Raw genomic sequence first — 19,127 nt, forward strand, 5'->3', positions numbered from 1 at the left:
CAGGATGGGATTACAGCCTGGTGTATGCCTTTCCATGTCTGTGCCTGCGGAACGGTCAGATCCCCCATGAGGCCTGCTTCTCGGAGATGTGAACTCAATCTCTAAACCAAGCTTTAACTCCGTCTTCTAGAGCAACATGTTCGGTGCTGACTTGACTTCCCCTGTCTTATGTGAGTGCAAATGGAGGGAGCCATGGCTTAAGCTGAGAGGTGGATCGTTACTGGCCCTGTAGAAGGCCAGTAGAAGGCCAGTAGAAGGCCCTGTAGAAGGCCCTGTAGAAGGCATTGCGACAGGCAGGCTTTGTCCGTGTGTGTCAGATGTATGTGGTCTTTTGAAGAAAACAGTCATGTGGAAGGACGCTGTGGATCGTGGGAGTGGTCGGCCAGCGCCCAGAGGTGTGGTGGTGGCTCCACGGGCCACCCTGTGAGCTCTCGCCTAGGTTGAGGCCCTGCCCCCAGGGTGGCCCTGTGACCTCTGCACAACAGAGAGGAAGCCAGGCAGAGGCGCCATGGGCGGGGCACCCCGTCGCTGTCTGTGAGAAATGTCTATGTTCCGGACACACTCAGACCCAACAGTGAACGAAAGGAGTGAAGTCGTGTTGCTTGCGTTCTCAGTAATGAAGTAGGTTGTGCACAGGGGTGTGGATTGTGGAAAGGGAAGAAGGGGGGGAGCGGCCCAGTTGTGGGCTGGGGCCCCCTCAAGAGGGGTCTGGTTGGTTCTCGGTGAAATGGGGCAGCAGGCCTGGGGGAGGGGCTGCAGTCCCCGCTGGAGACAGCAGTGCCGTGGGCCCCAGGTTCGCAGGGAGCAGTCACCTGAGAAGGGAAGGTTTGTGCGTCATGGGCATTGTCAGGTGTGGAGTCGGGGCGAGGAGGGGAGCCCCCCAGGTGTTCCAGCTGGAGTAGCCACCTGCATCCTGTGGGCCATGTGGGGCCTGCAGCTGCTTAGGGACTGGGCCCAGATGTCCTGGCTGCAACAGTGCACGGTGTGGTGTCCCGGCTTGTGTCCAGGCTGTGACAGTACATGGTGTGGCCACCTGGCTGCTGGGAAGGATAGCTAGAGGACAGGTTGCTCAGAGGGAGTCTCCTGGCCACGGGCGGTTGAGACTGTGGTAAGGACAGCTCCCGTGGAGGGTTCAGCGCAAAGAAATGACCATTGGAGCAAATTTAACAAAAACAGGAGTGGACTCTGAGAAGAGGCAGCCACCTCCTCAGGGTGGTGCTACCCCGCGGAGCAAAGGGATGGGCCAGTGAGCTGGGGGGAGGGACGCAGTCCAGGCCCTCCCGAGACAAGAGAACAACCACACGGTTGTGCTGGAGAAACTACATCACAAAGGCGAAGAGGAGTGGTAACGATTTGATTTCTTTTACGTGTAACCCTGTCTTTGTGCACTGGCTCAAGTCCGTTACCACACACACCATGATCTGGGTTACAGGCCTGTCCAGGGGGCAGATGCCCCAGGCTCCGGCGCTGACCTCTGGGCCCCTCTCCTTCCCATGGTTCCTGACCCGGGACCCCCTTCCCCCTGCATGCTTCCAGACCCTGACCTCCTCCTCCTCCTGTTATTCTAGACCCTGACCCCCTCCCCCTGTGGTTCCAGACCTTGACTCCCCTCCCCCTGTGGTTCCAGACCCTGACCCCCTTCTCCCTATGTTTCTAGACCCTGACCCCCTCCCCCTGTGGTTCCAGACCTTGACTCCCCTCCCCCTGTGGTTCCAGACCCTGACCCCCTTCTCCCTATGGTTCTAGACCCTGACCCCCTCCCCCTGTGGTTCCAGACCTTGACTTCCCTCCCCCTGTGGTTCCAGACCCTGACCCCCTTCCCCCTGTGGTTCCAGACCCTGACCCCCTTCTCCCTATGGTTCTAGACCTTGACTCCCCTCCCCCTGTGGTTCTAGACTCTGACCCCCTTCCCCCTGTGATTCCAGACCCTGACCCCCTTCTCCCTATGGTTCTAGACCTTGACTCCCCTCCCCCTGTGGTTCCAGACCCTGACCCCCTTCTTCCTATGGTTCTAGACCTTGACTCCCCTCCCCCTGTGGTTCCAGACCCTGACCCCCTTCTCCCTATGGTTCTAGACCCTGACCCCCTCCCCCTGTGGTTCCAGACCCTGGACCCCCCCGCCAAGCATGCCCCCGTCTACCTTCCCTCCCCCGCTGGTGGAGCTGGTTTTGCCCAACCACACCATGGCAGAAGTGGTTTCCACACCTAGTGTGATCCTACCCCTCTCCACAAATGGAGTGCACTTCACACAGACACATTCACATGTGTGTGTGCACTCACACATGCACACGTACACACGTGCACACTTGCACAGGGTCTCATAAGCAGAGTTGCCAACATCAAGATAGATTTCTGGCTTTTCTGTGAAAAAACCCGTTTAGCAGCCGTGAACTTTCATTTCCAGGTGGCAATCGTGCAGGAGCGCCTGTGCTGGGCCCTGGGGGCTCTATCCACCCCCCACCCCGCCTCAACCCCGGGGTTCAGAGGACCCCCTCCCTCCACAGCTGCCATCTCTCGTCAGCGCAGTTAAGTCATAATTCAGGAGCCCTTAGAGTTCATTTATGCGGACTTTCCCTGGACCCAGTTCCACTCACCGAGCTGCTGGGAGACAGAGCCTGTCCCCAGCTGGCTTCCACGAGGGGCACACGCAGCCTCTCCCACATGCACTCACACACACATAAGTGCACATGCACACATGCACGCACACGGCCCACGGACCTGAGGAGGTCTGGAACCACCTTACTTCCTGCTGCCATGTGATTTCCAAGTGGATTTCCTGTGACGTCTGCGTGGGAAGCGTGTGTGTGTGTGTGAAGATGCGCGGGACAATTCAAGATGCGCACGCGGAAGTGACAGCTTCCGCCTCCCGCCTGCCTCCTTCCCCACAGAGTTAGTTTGGGTGACATTGGGTCACTCTCCAGCCGCGCACCCCTGCCCCACACTGGGACATGGCACCGCACTCTTTCCCGCTGCGCACCCCGCTCCACGCTGGGAGCACAGACTCACCAGTCCACCAGCTCCCATCCAGCAGCCTGTCACCCACATCCTTCCGGGCGGCCCCTCCGAGCCTGCGCTGTCACAGTTGAATCACACCCTGTTGTGTAGACGGGTCAAACCTACCGAGCCGAGCACAATGTCGTCGGCTCTCCATCCCCCTCGGGTTCCCCTATGATGAGTAGCCTTGCTCCTGGTGTAGCTGGGTTGGGTGTTCTGAGGGGGACCGCCTTGAGGGTGATGGATTTGTCACACTGCTCAGCCGCCGCCTTGTGGAGAGGTCCTCCCCCCAGGCCATGTGATTAGCAAGTAAAGGGTGTTTGCTGTCCATGACTTTGCTCAGCCATCGTCCTACATGGTCTGAAGCTCTGGGAGCCCAGTGACCACTGTCCGCCATGCTGGCCTCCTCCGCACGGGCCCTGTTTCTTCGTGTTCCTGGCCACGCACTCCTGGCGGGAGCCAGAGGCTACCCGTCCCCTGGAGCCCTCTTCTTTGTTGTAATGACCTTTCTCTGTCACTGCCATCCGGTGTGATAGCTGCTAGCCACGTGTGGCCATTTAAACTGAAAAATTAAAAGGAAGTAAATGGGAAAGTTCAGTAGTTGGTTGGGCTCCCGCGCATATTTCAGTTCACGTGTGGCCATGTGGGCACTCAGGTGTGGACCCGTCCGCCTGTTGGAGCACACAGGCCATGGTGGTGGGGTCAGGACAGCAGCGGCTTTGTCCTTATTCACAGAGAAAAAGCCAAGAGATTATTATCCTGACACCATGCCCAAGAGGAGAGACCACAGCTCTGCCCTTACTTGGAAATAATGACATTTTGCTATGAGGGAAGCACACTGAGGTGTGGGTCTGGGGTTGGGAGGCCATTCCTTCACGGCTGTCACGGAGCCCAGGCTGCACCCTGCCAGCGTGTCTGCCCCTCACGGGGGGAGGTGGTGTAGGGGACACACAGTGCCCAGGAGCCTGTGAACTAGCATTTCAGCCCCCAGCTGGAGAGGAGATGCCTGAGGCTGACACGGGGAGGCTCTGGGCTGGGAGCAGAGAGTCAGGACACAAGAGTCAGGCCAAGTCCTGGACCCCGGTGATCGAGGTCTGCAGCATGAGCCCAAGGCAGGTCATGAGCTTCCGGAAGGTTCTCTGCATGGGTCCCAAGGTGGTGGCTTTACGCCCCTGGGGAGCAGTTCACTCCCTGGTTGCAAAGAACTGGCTGACAGTGTGCATCTTTTTTTTTTAAATGTGTTTAAAGGATTTATGTGGTTTATTGGGGGTTTAATAGCATTTGAGAAAAATTTGGTAAAATATTCATAACGTATAATGAACCATCTTTACCATCCCTAAGTGCACAGGCAAGTCAGTAGGACTAAATACGTACCTATTGTGCAACACGTCTCCAGAACCTTCTCATTCCCCGATGTCCAACACCAGGGGTCTGACACTCTAGGAGCCCCCTAGGAGCAGGATCACACAGTACGTATCCTGCGTCTGGCTCGTCTTCCCCAGCACGAGGTCCCCCAGGCTCACTGTGGTGCAGCCTGCGTCACAGTCTCCTCCCTTTCCGGGCAGATAACAGACAGCGCCCCTCTGTCTGGATGGACCACGCTGCATTATCTGTTCGTCGGTGGGTGTAGAGAGCTGTTTCTGAACGAAGCTAGAAGTCAGGCTTCCTCGTGCGTGCCCCCTGTAGGCTCGTGGAAACCAGGCGGGTCAAGGCCTTGGTTATCCCTGCGTGTTCTTGGTCCTATAGCCACAAGCACAGATTCCAGGCACACTCACAGTGATTCCCCAAGATGTCACGACTTCGGTTTTCTGTGTTTGTTTTTGTCAAAAAAAAAAAAAAATTGCAAAGGGGAAAAGCTTGAATATAAGGAACACAAAAATGCAAGATTTCAGGCTCTTCAGAGAAATTCCTGTGTGTTTCTTTTTGTTTTTTTTTTAATGGGCTGTTCCTTTGGTTGTAAAGGAGAGGCGATGTCACTGCTTCGTAGCAAAGGGCCCCTGGGCAATGCCCGCACTCCTGCAGCTCATGTCGTGCGCCCCTGCGCCTCAGCAGCCCTGACAGGATCCGGAGCGACTCTAAGAACAGATGGGTTACCGTGTGCGGGAGTTTTTAAGAAGCATTTGGAGGTTTTATTCAGTGGTTTGCTTTGTGGAATGACAAACTGACCAGTGCTAGAGAAACACATCACAGAAATGGTATTTGGACAAACGTTCGAATCGCGAGAAGAGAGAAGAAAGAGCGAGGAAAGAAAGGTTCGGATGGAGAGCTCAGGGGACAACCTGGGCAGCTGGGTCACAGGGGCAGGGAAGGCTGCCCATGACATTTCAACCTGTGTCCCTCACAAAGGAAGACAGGGCCTTATTCACATCTGCTAACTTGCGTAGACCAGTGTCAGATGCGGGGTGACAAGGCAACAGGGCAGTGCTGCAGGGTCCAGGGGGCCTGGGGAGGGGGTGGCTCCTGTTGGCCACTGGGTACCTGCTGCCCCACCCCCAGCCAGCCACCGGTCAGCCCCCTGGGCCAGCCCAGCCCTCAGAGACCCGGGGCCCCTGCCGCACAGGGACAGGCTCCGCCTGACAGGCCATCCCACCACAGACCAGGGAGGGCTGGGAAGGGTGCCAGCCTGTGGCTGCCTCCTACACGGGGCCCATCCACCCCAGCCCTGGCACTCCGCCCTGACGCTGGCGAGGCATAACCACGGGCCCTTTGCTCCGAGAAGGGGCCTCCTCACCGCCCTCCAGCTGCGGGCCGTGAGCCCCAGGCCACGCGGGAGCTGTAGGTGCACAGAAACGCCCTGTCCGCCTGTTTTGGCTCCTAAATGCTGTACCTTCTGTCCTTCCGTGGACATTACACCACGTGAGGCTCCCTGGCCTGCTGTGACCTGCGATGGTTTGCACTCCAGAAAACCTCGCTCCCAGACATGGACCTGACTTAGCGGTTGGGACCCACAGGCCCCGGGGTCCTGCCCTACGGAGCAGCTGGTGCACCCCCAGCAGACACACGGGTACAGGGCCGGGGCAATGCTCAGGGGGCTCAGGGGCTCTCCGCCCCAAGGTGGGGAGGCCACACCTGTACCAGGCATGGGGAGCTGCATGCCCGGTGCCCACCCCTAGGCACCCAAGCCTGGAGCCCCAGATGAAACAGCCCCCCCCCATATTGGAGGCATCATTTAGTACATACACATCCGTTCTTCTGGCGTAGAGGGGGGCACGTAAGTGAGGCCACCACGTGAGAACAGCAGGGGCTGCTGACTCAGAGCTCGCTGTAGCAGGGCATCCACCAGGCCACTGCCACGTGAGTGTGGCAGAGACTCAGGTGGGTGGGGCAGGGAGAGCTCAGGGTAGAAAGGAAGTGGCTGGGGGCAGGGACGCTGGGGAAGGTGCTGGCCCAGGACAGCTGGAGGGGCGGGCCTGGGGGAGGTGCTGGCCCAGGACAGCTGGGGGGGGGGTGCTGGGGGAGGTGCTGGCCCAGGACAGCTTGGGGGGGGGGGCCTGGGGGAGGTGCTGGCCCAGGACAGCTGGGGGGTTGCTGGGGGAGGTGCTGGCTCAGGACAGCTGGGGGGAGGGGGCCTGGGGGAGGTGCTGGCCCAGGACAGCTGGGGGGGTTGCTGGGGGAGGTGCTGGCCCAGGATAGCTCGGGGGGGGGGGGCTGGGGGAGGGCCTGGGGGAGGTGCTGGCCCAGGACAGCTGGGGGGCAGGGCCTGGGGGAGGTGCTGACCCAGGACAGCTGGGGCGGGGGCTTGGGGGAGGTATTGGCCCAGGACAGCTGGGTGGGGGGGCGCACTGGGGAAGGTGCTGGCCCAGGACACCCAGGCAGCTAACCAGAAGCAGGTCCAGGGATGGGTTAGGGAAGCACACGGGGCTTTCTCTGGTTGGTCCCAGGTTAGAAGCAGGACAACAGTTGGGGAAGCTGTCCCGACCTCAGGGGCAGATTGCCCGGGGGTGGGGGTGAGGCGTTGGCGTCGTGGACTGTTGCTGGAGACAGGGCCCATCTTGCTCACCTTCCCGCAGGAACGGCCTCTCGAAGACGGCGCAGCCAGCTGGGCTGCGGCTGACACTGTGGGCTGGTTTCCCAGGCTGCTTGCTGCGGGTCACGAGTCAGAATTAGACACCTGGCCAGTGACCATCTGTATATGCAATCTTTCAGTGGCAATAGTGACAAAGTTTAACTTCTTTAATTCTTTAAAAAAATGTGTTTATTGAGAGAGAGAGAGAGAGAGAGAGAGGCTCATGTGTGAGCAGGGGAGGGGCAGAGAGAGAGGAAGAGAGAATCCCAAGCAGGCTCAGTGCCGTCAGCAAGGAGTCTGACTTGGGGCTCAGTCCCACGAACTGTGTGATTGTGATTTGAGCTGAAATCAAGAGTTGGGCGTTTAACCGACCGAGCCACCCAGGCGCCCCTCTTTAAAGGGATTCATAATCACAATTGAGACAGTTTCGCTGCTGGTAGAGAGGACTGAAAGCTGGTAGGGCTGGTGGAGGGCGGTGGATGGTGCTTGAGAGTGGGCAGTGACCCCGGGGAAGGCAAGGCACTGGCACATGTCAGCAGGGGAAATAGACACTCCGGTCCTCACTCGGCCCAGGAGCACCGTCCCAGCCCTTCCAAACAGTGGGGTCACTAATTCCCGATTTAAAAGAAAGGCAGAGAGGTGAGCCCACAGCTTCTCTGTAGCTGATGGTTTAATACCGTCTGTTTCCCCAGAGAGCCCTCAGAGAGAGGAGTCTCGTCGGGTCACCCCCTGTCAGGCAACGCTCCTACTGGGGACAGAGGTGGGGGGTACTCTCCCAGAGGGGACACAGTGCCCAAAAGGACCAGGTCAGCCCTTCTTGGGGGATGTTCCTGCTGGGGGCAGCATGAGGGGGGGTCTCTCCCAGAAGGGGCAGAGTGCCCAGCAGGGCGGGGCATGGCCTCCCATGAACCCTCCGCTCCCTCCTGTGGTTGAAAATCGGGACTGAGCTCCAGGGAAGACAGATAGGCGTTGGCCCGGAGCAGGGGCTTCCTCAAGACCCTCTCCCATCACCTGGGTTTGGAGAGATAAGCCCCCCGCTTGGTTCCCATGCTCTGAGCCCCTCAGGCCTCCCAGTCCCTGTGCCGGCTGGGACCCCGTGACCGTGGCCGTGGCCATGGCTGCAGATGAGAGGGGGTGACGGGTCCCTGGAACCTGCGCGTGGCAGCCCCTGAACTTGGGAGTCCTGCCTGGGTCGCAGGCAGCATTCACCTCTGGCCACAAGAGGGCGCCAGTGGGCAGAGCGCGTTCTGATAAAGGCGCCCCATGCGCCCCAAACACACGTGTGGTCAGCGCGGGTCACAGGCTGCCCTGGGGACCTGCCCTCCCTGAGCTGTGTCCCAAGAGCCCTGCTGCCCTGTGGAAGCCACCCAGAAGAAGGGGATGGGGCTGGAGGGGGGGACCGGGGGCAGGAGGAGGGGTACCCAGTGGGGTAGGGAGGGCTGTGGGAGGTGGGGGGGATCAGGTAGGGGGTGGGTCCAGGGTCCTGGTGGGGGTCTGGAAAGGGGGGGACAGGGGGCAAGTTAGGGGGGAAGGAGCAGAGGAGATGGAGACGGGAGGGGTGGGAGGGGTGCCCCTCCAGCTGTCTCAGACATGAAGCGGCCCTATCCTACTGGTGCCCCGGGACCTCTTCCCAACGCCCTCTCCCACACATGGCACCAGTGCGCACCCCCTCCCGCCTGCATCACTCTCATCGCCCCCTCCCAGCTGCATCCAGGGGCTTCAGCACTCTCATCGCCCCCTCCCAGCTGCATCCAGGGGCTTCCTCCCGCTGACGTCACCTGTGAGCCTGGGGTCAGCTGATGCCCGGCTCCCCCTCCCTCCCTCATCCTCCCTTCCCTGCTGACCCCGACCAAGCCCGGGTCAGACCCTCCTCAGGGCTCTCCCAGGACAGAGACCCAGGCCCGAGGCGGCCTCCGCGGTCACAGAAAGTGCGCAGGGTGCGTCTGCAGGACCAGCCCACAGGTGTGGCCCTGGACCAGGGGCAGCTTTTGGGAGCTCATGAGAAAGGGGGCCTCACTGACACCTCCGGAGCCCGAATCCACGTTTGAACCAGCTCGGGGGTCTCCTGTGCACAGGGCACTTTGAGAAACGGCAGGTTATGTCCTAGGGAGGCACCTGCCCCGCCCCTCCATTGTCCCCCACCTGTAATCCTGGTTTCTCTGTGTGTCTGCACCTGCCCCTGCTCTGTGACCAACTGCTGTAAACAGGCGAGTCCCTGCAGGGGCCGGGAACAAGATGGGGCTTGGCCGGGATCGGGACAATGACAGCGACCTCACCCTTGCCTCTAGACTGTTCTCGGGCTGCTCCCACTCCCGCCAGTGATGGAGAGCTTGCACCCGCATGGCAAAGCTGCCTGCAGGGGCCACCCAGGTGTTGGAGAGGGCACCAGTGAGTGGCTGAATCCCAGAAACAAGAGTTTACACGAGCTCTGTGACTGCGCCAAAAGTGAGATCATCTGCCTCACTCAGCTGCCAGGCAGCTGGCCAGGGCGGCCCCTGCGAGCCAGCTGTTCCGGGGTTGGAGACCAGTGCCTGCGCATCTGCCGGGCCGTGGGTGCCCTGTAATGGGGACACTTCTGTGTGGCTGCCAGCCTCAGACTATGCACTCTGCTTCTCCCACCGCCACCGCCTTCAGTGCCACCAGCCCAAGGGTGGCTTCTCAGCGATCCAAGCATGACCCGCCCTGTCCCCTGGGCCTGTGAGGTCAGAGACCTGTGGGTGGGAGCCAGAAGCAGGGCTCCACTCAGTCCTTTCCTGGGTGGGCACAGCCAGACCCTCCTTCTCAAAGCGGGGGCGGAGCTACAGGACCCTGCTGGCCTCGGCCGCTAGGGCAGCCCCCAGGCAGCAGTTGTGTGGGCACGGTGGAGGCCAGAAAGGTCTCCACGTCCTGAGGGTGCTTCTGCTCCCTAAGTCTGTGCACCCGTGGGCCAGTGTTCACTCATGTGGTAGTGGACAAAGACAGGTGTGCAAGAGGGGGGTCCTGGGCCCCCGGCCAGGTCCTGGCCTGTGGGTAGCCTCACTGTCTGCTTCTGGGGTCCAGTTTCCCTCAGCATGCCCCCCAACACCTGGGTGTGGTACAGGGGCCCCATGTAGGAGGCAGCCTGGGAACGAGACGGGTGGGAGCGTCTGCTTCCTCCCACGGGGCAGACTTGGCCTGGGAGGCAGCCTGCAGGTGCCTGGGAGCACCCAGAGCCAGACCACGGGGCTCACCCACTCCGCGTTGTGCTGTGTGAGGCTGGGCAAGCGACCCAGTCTCTCTGTGCCTGCTTTCCTCCTCTCTGGGCTGGAGAGATCGTCGTCCCTACCTCATGGGGCTGCCGTGAGGAGTAAAGGACAGGGATCTGCCCTTGGAAACCCCAAAGCACAAGAAATTCCCCTCCCAGAAAGCGGGTCCCAGCCTGGCCGGGGAGAAGGGGGCCAGTGGCTGAGCACATGGTGGCTGCAGCACAAGGAGCGCAGAGCAGTGTTCCAGTCGATGTACGGTTCCTTCTATGTTTCATGTCCAATCGTAATTTAATTTTTTTAACCTGAGCTGTTTTTTGTTGTAGTCTTATCAATGCCTGCTTGTGATGCTGGTCTCCCATCACAACCGTGACAGTGTGGAAGGGACACCGGGGAGGCATTGGGGCCACCCTGCCTTGCGTGGCCAGCACACTGGCCCTGCCTGTGCCTGTGTATTTGCATAATCGCGAACACACCGCTGAGGGCATTGGGGTCGCCGTGTGGCCAGCACAGTGGGCTCTGCGTCAGGAATGGGGTATGTTTGGGCCACAGGAGAAAATGCTCCGGGTTCAGAAGCTCAAACCAGTAGCATCTGAGGGCTGATGTGGAATGGTGCAGGGAACTTACCCATCGTGGTTGACAGGATGACCCCACCGGGATCAAAGCCCCGTTTCAGGGAGAAAGGGAGACCCTGAGTTGGGCCCTGGTGCTCTCGGGAACAAGGCAGTGTGACGTCCATGTTTTCCAGGCACTGGGTGGGTTTACAGAAACACCCCCATTGAACCCTCCCAGCAGGGGACGCTGTTTTGGTGCCCATGTTGGGAGGGAGGGAAGGGAGATGATTCGTGGGGCCTTGAGGGGGCCTGGAGCCCTCTCCTGCCTCCAGCCCCTGCGCAGCGCCCTGCCCCTCCTGGCAAATAGCATGGATCTGCCAGTGGCTGGTGGCGTGCACAGTGCAGACAAGTGTCGCTGGGCCCTCCGTTCTCCTCCACGTCAGAAAGAGCCCAGGCGGTAGTCTGAGCTCAGGGCTTCGGAGGATCACAGGTGGACCTCGTGGAGAGGCTGGTGTTGGAACGTTGAAGGAGGGTGTGTGGGTGGTCGGGTGGGGGAGTCTCAGCAGAGCACGTGGCGTGGATAGAGCTCCAGCATTCCCGAGACACCGTTTCCTCCCGTCCCGGCCATGGGCCCGGCTCCCCCGGGACAGAATTGGGACCGCCTCCCACTGACTAAGGGCTAGGCCAACACAGGCCAACACCTGCTTGGGGCCACGCAGAGAGAGCGCATGCCCAAGACGGTACAGAGCTCTGGGCCCTGGACACAGCTTGGGACTCAGCCTGGGACCAGGGCTTCTGTCCCCACAGCAGCCTCACTGGGCTGCCCAGCCTACACCAGGCACGCTGGCTGCAGTGTGTGGGGAGCCCAGGCCCCTGGCACTGAGGCTCAAGTGACAAACCTTCCCAGCAAGAGAACTAAACCAGCTCAGAAACAGTGCCACTGGGGGCACCCCATGCCGCTCAGAAACACCGTCACGGGTCTCTCGCCGTGCGGGCACACAGGGGCTCTCGTCTCCATGGCACAAAGGCTGCTCTGAACGAAAGCTGGCATCTGTGCAGATTGCTATAAACGGGCGGGTGTGGGTGAGGACACAGAGCCAGCAGCACCCCTGCGCATACATTCTGTGCGTCACCATAACCCCCTTTGGGTGTAAGAGGGACGCGTGGGCATCATGGCCCAGCCAGCAGAGCACTTCCAGACGGCACCGTCTGCGTGTGCTCCGTGTAATTCTGATTTCCTCCAAGACCCGAAAGTGGCCTCCTTGCCTCTGTTCACGGACTTGCGATTCAGCATCAAGTCAGCACCCTCTTCCCTCCGTGTGGATTGGCTGGCGGCCACAGCTGCACAAGCGGCTTGGGCGTGAAGTTCCCCAGCGGAAGCGGGCCTCCCCATTGGACGCTGTGACTCAGGTTCCTGCGCTGAGCTCAGAGGGCAGGATGGGGCTGTCGTTGCACAGTGTCTTGGTGTCATCTTTATCACAGATGCTGCTGCTGCAAGGAGCCATTTCTTGTCTCCTGCTTCCAGCAGATGCTTGTGAGCCTGTGGATGCCTCGAGGGTCTTGTCCCAGAAGCACAGCAATGCCGTGCAGAAGGACTTTATAACGTAGACACACACGGTGGCCTCAGATGCCAGGACTAACCTGATGTATGGGTCACAGCACTTGTTTTGGAGGGCTTAGCCAGCTGGTCAACCAGGAAAGGAGAACCATTGGCTCTTATGCTGGAAGAGAAGTCTTCGGAAAGGGGGAGGGGGGAGGTGTCTGCCAGGGTCTCTGCCCTGTGCGGTGGCCTGGGCTGGGCTGGGAATGAGCGGCACACAGGAAGTACCTGCCCGTCTCCAGACAAGAGCAGGTTCTAGAAGCTGCCTGGACAGGGCTCCTGGAAATGCCACGTTCTATGGTGTGCGGATGCTGACTTGGCCCACAGCTTACCGTGCAGCACAGAAACAGCACAGGAATTCTGGGAGGAGCCATCTGATTGTAAGGTTTGCCCAGAGAGTTCACAAAAGCCTGTGGCCTGTGCACACTAATTGTAGATCTCTCTCCTCCTCGTTTCAGCTTGCAAGATGCTGGCATTGGGTTCATCCTGGTCATAGACAGAAGGCAGGACAAATGGACGTCGGTGAAGGCGTCGGTCCTGCGAATAGCCGTAAGTGTCCGTGCCCGGGTTGTGACGCCCTCCTCTGCTCGTCCCCTGGGCTGGGTGACCGCCGGGTGACAGCACTGTCTCTCTTTCCTACCTGTCCATCTGCCTGGTGGTGGTTTGCGTGCTGCTGGCCCGTGCCGTGCGGTGCTCCAGCCTGGCTGCCTGCGGCAGGGCCAGGGGGCACTAGGGACCCATGACCCCTTGGTCTGTTTGACTTGTTGGAGCAGGTGCACATGTGTGTGCATGGTGTGTGTGTGTGTGTGCGCGTGTGTGTTCTCAAATGACTTCACTCTTAGGGGGCCTGTGATCGTTTAAAAACAGTTCCACCAGTCTGTTTCTGACTGTGGACTATGTGGGATGCTGAGGATTTAAGGTGTCTTCATTCTTTTTTTTTTTTTTGGCAGAGAGAGAGAGATTGAGAGCACTAGAAGGGGAGGGGCAGAGAGAGGGGGAGAGAGGGGGAGGGAGGGGGAGGGAGAGAGAATCCCAAGCAGGCTCCACACTCAGCCTGGAGCCTGACTCAGGACTCAATCCCATGACCCTGGGATCATGACCTGAGCTGAAATCAAGAGCTAGACGCTCAACCCACTGAGCCCCCTCAGGCACCCCTAATGTGTCTTTATTCTTTTTAATACTTATTTGTTTTTGAGAGAGAGAGAGAGAGCGTGAGCAGGGGAGAGACAGAGAGAGAGGGAGACACAGAATCCAAAGCAGGCTCCAGGCTCTGAGCTGTCAGCACAGAGCCCAACGCGGGGCTCGGACCCACAGACCACGAGATCATGACCTGAGCCAAAGTTGGATGCTTAACCAACTGAGCCCCCGAGGTGCCCCAATGCGTCTTCACTCTTACATGCAGCACAAGGCCCTGAGCTATGGGAAGTCCAGGATAGAAGGGAATCTTCAGGCTACAGGTTTGAAATTGTATTGAACGCCCCTTTCAAATTGACTTTCTACTTTTCAAAAGGGCCATACTCACCCCTTAGTTTTCCTGCTAAATGAGATGCCTGGGCCTTCCTGGAGCCCACCCCTGCATCTGGCCACTGCCACCTTACACGCGGAAGGACGGCGGCTCCATGGTCGTGGCTGTGGTGGCTGTTTTCAGCCTGCAGTAATACAAGAGGGAAGGGGCCTACCCACAAGCTCCAAGTGGAGCGCTTGGCATGTCCTCACGCCCGGCAGCCCAGGGACTTACGGCAGCAGGGAGACCAGAGCACCCGCGGCCGGGTCGCCGGCTAGGACGACTCTTTTTTTTTTTTTTTTTTTTAATTTTTTTTTTTTTCAACGTTTATTTATTTTTGGGACAGAGAGAGACAGAGCATGAACGGGGGAGGGGCAGAGAGAGAGGGAGACACAGAATCGGAAACAGGCTCCAGGCTCTGAGCCATCAGCCCAGAGCCCGACGCGGGGCTCGAACTCACGGACCGCGAGATCGTGACCTGGCTGAAGTCAGACGCTCAACCGACTGCGCCACCCAGGCGCCCCTAGGACGACTCTTAAGAGCCCAACCCCCAATGGAATGAAATTCTCCTAAACTCTCGCTCTGGGTCTTGTGTTCAAACCATCTTTGCCTCTGGGCCTCCGAGAGGCCACTGTGCCGTGGCTCTGGGTGGGGTGAAGAACCAGTCCCTCCCCCCAAGATGGCTCATCGTCCATGGAAACAGCACCTAAGGCTTGCACCTGCTCGATTGCTACACTTGCCATCATTCTGCAAACCTGTCCCTGGGCCGCGGGGGGCACCCCTTGTCTTTCTGAGAAAGTATCTCCCTACACTGCTTGGTACACCTGTCCACCTTGTTCCCTGTCCCTTGTTATAGAATCAGCTTTCCTTTAAGATCCCGTGAGGCCTATGAGTCCTTTTGATATGCCGTCAGCAGTAAATAGCTAGCATGTCCATTTCATTATTTTAAATTTATTTTTTTTTAATTTTTTTTTCAACGTTTATTTATTTTTTTTGGGACAGAGAGAGACAGAGCATGAACGGGGGAGGGGCAGAGAGAGAGGGAGACACAGAATCGGAAACAGGCTCCAGGCTCTGAGCCATCAGCCCAGAGCCCGACGCGGGGCTCAAACTCACGGACCGCAAGATGGTGACCTGGCTGATGTCGGACACTTAACCGACTGCGCCACCCAGGCGCCCCTCATTATTTTAAATTTAAAAATACATTTGCATGTGATGTCACGTGGCAGGCTAAATTAAGAATTAAATTGTAAGAACAAGTGGGACAGATGCACAGTAGACTTAAGACAAATTTCTTAAGGCAGTAAGTCCGTCCTGGGTCAAATGTCAAGATATAATAGTCAAGTATGTCATTGTTTATAAGACTGTTGGGGCGCCTTGGGGGGCTCAGTCGGTTGAGCATCTGACTTCAGCTCAGGTCATGCTCTGGAGGTTCATCAGTTTAAACCCCAAGCTGGGCTCTGTGCTGACAGCTTAGAGCCTGGAGCCTGCTTCAGATTCTGTCTCTCTCTCTCTCTCTCTCTCTCTCTCCCCCTCCCTCTCTGCCCCTCCCCTGCTCATGTGCTCTCTCTCTCTTTCAAAAATAAATAAACGTTTAAAAAAAGAAGGTAACACTGTTGCAATAACATTTTTCCAATCTAAATAATCTCTCCAGTTCTTTTACATTTGTCTACCATGAATCTGACTCCCGCTCAGGCACGTCACCATGTGGCAAGTGCACAAGTCAGCCTCTTTGCCGTGATGGTCACGGGCGTCTCCCCTGTGCTGGGAACTGCCCTTCTGCCCCTCTGCACACACGCTGCTCCCTGGAAGGCCTCGCCCCTGCACGGCAGGCAGCCTCTGCTCATCTTTCTCCTCCCTGCGTCCCCGCCTCCCTGCATCCCTGCCTCCCTGCGTCCCCGCAGTGCCGTGGTCCACACAGTCTCCCGCTCTGGAAGACACCACTACTCATCACAGCACATCACAGGTTCCTCAAAGTGCAGCCCATCTGCGTGTGGCAGGCACCCGGCCAGGCCCGGGCGAGACAGGTTGGCCATAAATATCCCTCACAGCCATCAGTCGCTCCTGGCTAGAAACAGGAGAGTCCCCAGACACAGGATAGTTTTGAAGAAATAGATAAATTATTGTTAAGAACTGAAGTACCTGCGAATGTGCCCTGCGGGCCATCCATGTGGTCCGGGAGGACCTACCTGTGTTGGGGGGAGGTGGGGACAGAGCTCTCCACCTGCCAAGGGCAATCGCGGTTTCCTTTGTCATTGGCTTTGTGACCAGGTGGACTTCTAAAACATGCTGACTCATCTTTAAAACTTTGTTTTGTGAAATCATAACCGAAAAGTTGCTGTTTGAGTTTTAATGTTTGCACAGATACATACGTAATAAAAATACAAGTTTTTGAAGTATCCTTCTTCCTAGAAGTCTTGGGGTTCCCCAGTGGTGGTTTAGAAATTGTCGAAGTTAACATTTTCCCAGCAGAATCGCCCAAGCATTCTCGGTAGCTTCAATTCTTTCTGATGTAAGAATGCATTGATCATATAGGGCCAACCATGCTGTGCATGTACTCAGCACGTGTCCTGGGACTCTACCGTGCTCCTGCTGCTGTATGAGGCTTTGGGTGTTGGGGGTATCAGCAGGGAATGAGCTGGAAGTATCAGCCAAGTGGGGTGCTGACAGTTGACAGAATGCCGTGATGTGGGATATGACCAGAGGTGGCCAACACCCAGGGGGGGCCCGAGGCGGTGCCGACCCATCCTGCGGGGAGCTCAGGAGGCTGCGAGGCAGGCCCCATTGCCTTTCTTGTGCGTGTGCCATTTCCGAGCCAGGGTGTGGGGTGTGACCACCGTGGCTCTGCCATGGGGACAGGAGGCAGGAGACAGAGCAGGCACACCAGTGCCAACGCCCGGTGCTGTGAACCTGCACCACCGGCTGCGGCTGGCCTGTGCTCCACCCGGGGGCTTTGGGGAAGCCAGGCCAGCGCCCTGAAGAGGGTGTGTTCCCCTGCCCTGCACTGTGGATGGTCCCCAGGGCACCTGGGCCACCAGCTGCCGCAGGTGCGATGAAAGCAAGCTGGTGGCACTGAGGCTCCATCTCCAAATGTGTCTGGCCACCCGAGTGAGACACAGCACTTACGTAACATGCTGTAATGCCCACCATGTGGGCAGCTCGTGAGCAGAGCCCCCTGTTGTGAGGTGTTCTTTCTCCTTGTTGGATGCCTTCAGCTTGGCTTGAAATAGAACACAGGGAGGCAAAACCCAGAGTCCCCAAAATCAGACGTTCTGTGTCTGCGTCAGCTCTGAGGTGTTGGGGGCAATGGGCGCTTGCCTGTCACGTCGTGGTCACAGCCGGTGGCCTGTCATGTTGTGGTCATAGCCAGTGGCCTGTCATGTGGTCACAGCCAGTGGCCTGTCACAGTCGTGGTCACAGCCAGTGAGCTGTCATGTCGTGGTCACAGCTGGTGGACAAAGGTGGAAACAAGGAGACATAGAATGAGGATACATTGGTTCAAAGTTTGCACCGTCCTCGGATGAACAAACCTTTTGAGAACTACCTGAGCTAGGATTCCGTTTCACACATTAGCCCACCTGTCCTAGACCACGTGTGTGTGAGAGTGTGTGTGAGCATTTGGGTATTTATAACAGTGTACGGGTTTACGTTTTGAGCTAGCCCAGTTCAAGCTCCGTCTATACCGTAGAGCATGCTGCTGAAGAAGGTTCCGGCTCTAGGCATTCTTAGTCTGCGCGGGGCAGGAATGTGGTTCTTGCCGGGAGGCCGTTGTCATCCGTGCATGCAGATAGGGTGCAAGGCGACATATCCGGCGATGCAGGGTCTTTAGGGCATCCAGTAAATATGCCACACATGGCAAAATAATACTGCATTAAACAAGGTAGTGAGTTCCTGCCTTGTGCCACTTCCTGGAGTCTAAGCACAAGGTGCTGAGCACTGATGGTGAAGACAAAGCAGTGTGAGCCCCAGGAGGGCTTCCCGGTGGAGGTGACACTGGACAAGAGTCAGAAGGGGAGGAGGAGCTGTTCAGCAGGGAGAGGACGATGAGCATGCCCCTTGGAGTGTAAGCAGAGGTGGGAGGTCAGGGGGTGCAGGGGTGAAGGGCAGGTTAGCAGGCGGGGGCATGTCCAGGCTGCAACCTCACCCAGGGGTCAGGAACAGAGTGGGCCATTGGGAGGTGCAGCACTGACCACGGCATGGCCAGCTGTCTCTGAACCAGCCTTCGTGTGTCCCACATACTTTCGCAGCCGAGAGGAGCTCACAGGGCACGGAGCCCACGGAGGCCGGAGGGAACAGGGCTGGGCCCGTTCTCGCTGCACCGCAGGGGGAGAAAGCAGGTAGCCCAGGGCAGGGCAGCTGGGGGTCATCAGCCTGGCACACCAGTGGGTGGGTCCTGGGGGTGGGGACAAGTCCACGCAGAGTGTTCCGGAAGGGCGTGTAGACAAGTGTCCTTCCTTCAAGTTTGGCCCTTCCTACATATTTTTCATTGAAACGTCTGTTCTTGCATGATGTTCGCAAGTGTCCCCAACACCTACCGAAGGGGTGGCCTTCGCTGCCCCTGTCTGGAGCCCCTGCGTCCAGACCTCATAGGAACAGCCTGGCAGCAAGAGGCCTGTGCTCGCTGCCAGCCTCCCCGAGTTGTGTCCTGGGGTTATCAGTACATGCACCTGTACTTGGTTTCTGCCATTGCCAGGCAGACGGAGTCGGTCAGGCTGAGCTGCTCCATTTTATGGATTAACTGTGTAACGCGGGCCGGACAACTGTGCTCTGAGCACACCTTCAGAGAGTTCCTTGAACTGGAGACAGGTTTCAAACAGTGTTCCCCAGAGCACCAGGATTCCGGACATTCCAGTGTATGGGTCGGCGTCAGCTGTGCGTGTAGATGCACACGCGTCTCTAGGAATGTTGATCCAGAAACCACTTAACTCTCTGTCTCCAGATGACATTTGTGTGGCCATCACACTGTGCATGTCCCTAAGTCAGCCAGGGTCAGCCCCAGAAAATAAACAATTTTGTTTCAGTGTCTTAGAAACCTACTACAACTCTTTTATGGTCACTGGATTACTAAGTTACAAAAAGATGTTATTTTGTAGCCCTCATCCCCAATCCTCTATCTAGTTACTTCTGTTTTGCTTTATGTATATTTTTGAGAGAGAGACAGAGCACAAGCGGGGGAGGGGCAGAGAGGGGCAGAGAGAGAGGGAGACACAGAATCTGAAGCAGGCTCCAGGCTCAGAGCTGTCAGCAC

The 19,127-nt window shown here is 58.1% G+C and overlaps 1 protein-coding gene across 10 annotated transcripts in view; it reads left to right on the plus strand.

Annotated features, from left to right (window-relative positions):
* Positions 1-19,127, plus strand: part of MCF2L (MCF.2 cell line derived transforming sequence like) — a 133,575-nt gene that overhangs the window by 84,121 nt on the left and 30,327 nt on the right. For all 10 annotated transcript variants that reach the window (XM_030314364.1, XM_030314408.1, XM_030314400.1 and 7 more), the window contains one exon: positions 12,834-12,924. In XM_030314364.1, the coding sequence (XP_030170224.1) occupies positions 12,834-12,924 (91 nt within the window). The remainder of the gene's footprint in view (positions 1-12,833; positions 12,925-19,127) is intronic.

This window comes from Lynx canadensis, chromosome A1 (assembly GCF_007474595.2).
Source record: "Lynx canadensis isolate LIC74 chromosome A1, mLynCan4.pri.v2, whole genome shotgun sequence".
In the NCBI taxonomy this organism is placed as follows: Eukaryota; Metazoa; Chordata; class Mammalia; order Carnivora; family Felidae; genus Lynx; species Lynx canadensis.